The 5,420-nt window shown below is 34.5% G+C and overlaps 1 protein-coding gene across 1 annotated transcript; it reads left to right on the forward strand.

The window, feature by feature from the left end:
* Window positions 1-3,326: 3,326 nt before the first annotated feature.
* Window positions 3,327-5,146, forward strand: LOC100804761 (stem-specific protein TSJT1-like). Its single transcript, NM_001255567.3, has 5 exons — window positions 3,327-3,414; window positions 3,537-3,846; window positions 3,998-4,238; window positions 4,377-4,497; window positions 4,750-5,146. Exons 2-5 carry the CDS (start codon window positions 3,638-3,640, stop codon window positions 4,932-4,934), a joined length of 756 nt encoding a protein of 251 aa, NP_001242496.2. The 5' UTR covers window positions 3,327-3,414; window positions 3,537-3,637; the 3' UTR covers window positions 4,935-5,146.
* The last annotated feature ends 274 nt before the right edge of the window (window positions 5,147-5,420 follow it).

Consider the following 5,420-nt stretch of genomic DNA (forward strand, 5'->3'; position numbering starts at 1 on the left):
CAGTATCCTACCAAAAATTTAAAAAAATGTTGTACAGTATCTATTTGTAACATTAAGTCATTCGTAGACATGGCAAGAAGACCCGTATCCGTGGGTACCAGCTCGAATTCGTCCCAACTTTGACGGGTAATATCCGAGTTGACCGGGTATGGGTTCGGGTTCGGGTTTTCTCCGATAACCAAAAGTCGGGTACGGGTATGGGATTACTAGACCCGTCCCGACCCCAAACCCGAACCCGCCCCGCCACTTAAAATCTTTATAATTTTTGCATAATTTAATCAAAAGACATATAATTTTTATTACTAGTTAATTTTATTTTAAAATTTTTACATAATTTAATATTATTTTCTTAACTATTTAGGTAGACTGTTAACTCGTTGGCAAATGTACCAAATCGTTACAAGTAGTAAAGTTCTCGGAAGTCCGAGTGTCGAATCCACATGGACTTTATTTGTACTTAGATGAATGCAAACCCAATTTAAAAGCAAGAGATAAGAATTTAAAATAGAAGATAGAAGATAAGATAAAGAAAAGATAAGATATTTAAAGATAAAATTAGAAGATAAAAGAAAAGATAAGATATTTAAAGATAAAATTCGAAGATAAAAGATTGAAAGATCAAAATAGAAGATAAAGATAATAGATAAGATAAGATAAAAAATTTAAAGATAAGATATGATAAAATATTTAAATTGCGATAAAGATAACTACTTCTAAGAAATTCAAATAAATAAGATCTAAATCTACTAAATCTCCTAAAACCCAACAGTAATAACTACTTCTAAGGAAAACCGACAATGAAAATAAGGACTAAAATCTATATATTAAAATCGCTAAAACCTGACAAGTCTAATTAGCCTAGATATATGGATTCTGGATTTGTCTGTTATCAATACCAGTGAACTAATTCTGCCCCACATCTATCCATCTATTTGCCCCTGATGCCTCATGATGACAAGCCTACCTTAATTACCTATCTTCCAAATGCCCTTTGCGAAGACTCAATAACTAAGATGCTTTAAGATTACATTATAGATGTTTTGCTAAAGCAAGGGTATTGAGGCATTAAGTCATGCTAACCTAATAATTTCTTTCTTTAATTGTTCTATTCAGCGTTACCCTCTCCCGAGTGGCCTAACCCTTAAAACCGATTCACGCATTCATTCCTTATCCCTAATTAGGCTTTACCCTCTCCCGAGTGGCCTAAAGACTAACAGGAAACAAAGTCTGAGATGCAGAATAAGCAAGAAAGAAAAGCAGATAAAAGATACTGGAAGAAAAACCCTCTAAAAGATAACCCGACAATTTCCTCCTTTTAGTGTTCTCTTAAGCGTTACCCTCTCCCGAGTGGCCTAACCCTTAAAACAGATTCAAGTATTCATTCCTTACCCCTAATTAGGTTTTACCCTCTCCCGAGTGGACTAAACCCTAACAGAAAGCAAGTTCAGAGATACAAGATGTAAAAAGAAAGAACGGTAAATAAATAAAGAACCTGGAGGGAATTCCTCTTTTTATTGATAACTCTTGAAATTCTCCATAGTTTTTTAGGCCTGCCAGGCCCTAGCTAGGGGTATTAGCCACTCATGGTCATGAGGGCTTTACAATGAGAGGAGGGGTGAAAGAAAGTGAGAATAAATGAAACCCCTAGGAGAGGGGGTTCTGTGGTGGTCTCCTATGTCCCTTGGATTGACTCTCTATTTATAGTTGCTGAAGTGGGCTTTGGGCCTTCGTAGGCGCGCTTAGCGCGACACCCCGCGCTTAGCGCGTGTACTTCCTGGCCCGCTTAGCTCGTGATGCGCACTGAGCGCGCGTATTGGGTTGGGCCTTCTTCAAATTTTTTTATTTTCTTTAATTTTTCTGCCCTTTTTGCTTGTTACACCTCCAATTTTTATATCTGCACCCAAAAATTCAATTTAATTAATTTTCTAACTTTTAATCACAAATAATTGCTAAATAATTAATTTCAAGCCAATATTTGACTAATTTTCTACTATCAAAATACAATTATTTAGCAATTATCATAGACACACGCGGAATAATAAATTTATTAATATATAAGTAGTTAAAAATAAATGTTTAACAATCAATTTATTTTTTTCTAAAATCAAATTTTTAATATTTTTTTACAATTTTTTTTTCTAAATGGTGTGTGGAACGAGGTTGGGGATACCCGATACCCGACGGGTATGAGGATGAGACAATAAACTCAAACTCGTCGGGTATCGAGTACGAGTATGGGTGGGAGACAATACTCATACCCGCCCCATTGCCATATCTAATCATTCGTTTATTGATGTAAAACAAGTCATTCATTTATGATTTTTTTTAAATCATTCATTTCTAACATTAATTTTTTTTAACCGTCATTTCCAAATTAACCTTATATTTGTATAAATATGCATCTAGATGGCATTTTTTTCAAACATTAATTCTCTCAGTTTCTCTTGTCCTTTTTTTTCTGACTAAAAAAAAGTAGAGAAAAGAAAAAATGATTAAAATCCGGCACGATGTACGGATGGGAGAACACGTGCTTAGAAGTTAGAAGTTAGAAGTAGCTGACTCAGATCATTGTCATATCAATATGGATAAGACATAAAACTTTGGGCTATGTTTTTTTTTTCCTCGTATTGAATTTCCAACAACCGTGTCTCCCGTTATGCGTTTCGAACCAATCACTGCCACGTCATCGAAGACCGGATTCTGATGCTATCCTATCCTAATTAGTAATTATGTCAACAAAGACCATTTGTTGTAGTATTTTAGTGCTTTATATAAAAACAGAATTTTCTTTTTCGGGAAATAATTTCATGACTGCAGTGTGCTCTATTTCCAAAATATAATTTTCAGCCAATATTAATACATGTGGCCCACTCTCTTTCTCCTTTTAATTTTTTAATACATGTGGTCCACACTTTTAATTCTTTTTAGTTCTTTAATTAATATTTTAGAAGTCTAATTTTATATATTTTAAAAAATATTTTTTTAGTTCTCTAATCAATAGATATTGATTAGCATTTATCTAATATAATTAAAAAAAAAACATTGTTGGAGACCATGTGGCCCAGCCAGAAGATTACTAGATTTATAATCTGATTAATAATATATATTTCTCGTGGCCACTTACCAGTGTACTTTATCCACGCCCATATAAAAGTTTTAACATTTTTAATCAGTTCTGACGTGCATATTATTATTATAATGATTAATAGCACTTAGTAGTTATTTTTTCATCTTTATCTACTTTTCTTGTTCGGATAGAATTCCCACGTTGACACACACGGTTTCTCTCTTCGTATTGCAACTATATATATTAAACATGAACGACTCATTCTTCCTATCATATCATTGTCCGTTTTCAAAGGCTATCACTAAATCTCATTCTTCATCTGCAGCTATTTGGATTGCTGATTATTGGTATGATACCTCCCCACTTTAATTTTAGAGTTTTTTTTTTTACCTTTGTTCATATGAATGGATGATCGATCATTTATCGTTTTTCACAAATTAATAAGTTTTTCATGTTGTTCGTTTTGCAGTTAACTGATATTGGTGCTTTTCTTTGAGAAAGTGTGTACACTTTTTGGATAAGAGAAAACAAGAGAGGTGACATTGGAAGCTAACTCAGAGAGAGGCAAAGATGTTGGGAATTTTCAAGCAGAAGTTGGTTAATGCACCCAAGGAGCTGAACAGTCCAGCTTCTTTGAATTCATGCATTAAGCCTAAGCTAAGTCATGAAATCCTGAAGGATTTCATGTCCTGCAATTCCTCCAATGCTTTCTCAATGTGCTTTGGGAATGATGCTTTGCTAGCCTATTCCACTTCATACAAGCCCTCCATTAATCATAGGTATGCTTAATTTAATTGCATGAGATATGAATGGCATTCAATGAATCTATTGTTATAATCAGTACATTCCCTTTTCAAATTTCATGGCAGATTGGTTAATGGATTTATGAATTATTGAGTTGTATTGCTAACACAAGAAAATGTGTCACAGGTTATTCTCTGGATTGGATAACATATACTGTGTTTTCCTGGGTGGCCTGCACAACCTTAGCATGCTCAACAAGCAGTATGGACTATCAAAGGGAACAAATGAGGCCATGTTTATCATTGAAGCATATCGTACACTTCGCGACAGGGGTCCATACCCTGCTGATCAAGTCCTCAAAGAACTTGAAGGCAGTTTTGCATTTGTGATCTATGACAACAAGGATGGAACAGTTTTTGTTGCATCTGTAAGTCTCTTTTCTGATCTCTACATATTGGAACATGTATGCAAGGAATAGAAAAGGAATGTGTGATTTGAGAATGCATAAATGATGTTATAAATTTCTCTGGGACTGATTACCCTCATGTTGTTTGTGTTTGAGCAGGGTTCTAATGGCCATATTGAGCTCTACTGGGGTATTGCAGGTGATGGTTCTGTTATAATTTCTGAAAATCTGGAGCTTATAAAAGCAAGTTGTGCTAAATCATTTGCACCATTTCCAGCTGGTATGTAAACTTGGTTTCTCTCTACCTTTGCAAAATCAGATTTTGTAACTTCAGAGTTTGGAAAAATTACAATTAATAAAGGATTTCATAATGTGCAATCAAATATTGTAGCATTGATTCTAAACCACCGTTCGGATTACATGTCAAAGTAATACAATTATAAGACATTGATATTGGAAGAGTAACTACATTTCAAAGAGTGATTTGTGTCTAGATTCTAGAATTTAACGCATGACCGGGTTGAAATTGCAGGGTGTATGTTTCATAGTGAACACGGTCTCATGAACTTTGAGCATCCAACACAGAAGATGAAAGCAATGCCTCGGATTGACAGCGAGGGGGTTATGTGCGGGGCCAACTTCAATGTTGACTCTCAGTCAAAGATCCAGGTGATGCCACGTGTTGGAAGTGAAGCTAATTGGGCAACTTGGGGCTAACAAGCTTAGCTGATTCTTAGTCCAGCATTTTTCTTTCTAAGTGGTTAAAAGTGTAACCTAATATGATGAGTGTGTGACTCTTTGCTTTTAGCCCGTTTGGATATCTGCTTTTCTCGTTTGGTTCCATTGTTGTGTACATATTCATACTTCAATATTGAACATGACTATGGTAATTTCTAATATGAATAACAAGTTTTAGTTTTTGACTTAAATTATTAAGTGGGTATTTGATTTTATTTGTTATTAAATCTTTCCTCACAAAACGAAGCAGGGCCAGGAGAAAATCAAGCACACATGATGTGCGTATATTTGTTCGATCGAATGTGCACAGTATGGCTTTGTGATCGGTCAACATAAATTGTGGCAAATAGATCCTTGACTATAATACTTCCATTAAAATATTTGCATACAAATACAAAATATGTGAAAAGAAAATTCTGTTGGTAATTTTTAGATGTATTGGAAACGAGTATAAAACACGAAGAA

This window comes from Glycine max, chromosome 15 (genome assembly GCF_000004515.6).
Source record: "Glycine max cultivar Williams 82 chromosome 15, Glycine_max_v4.0, whole genome shotgun sequence".
Lineage (NCBI taxonomy): Eukaryota > Viridiplantae > Streptophyta > Magnoliopsida > Fabales > Fabaceae > Glycine > Glycine max.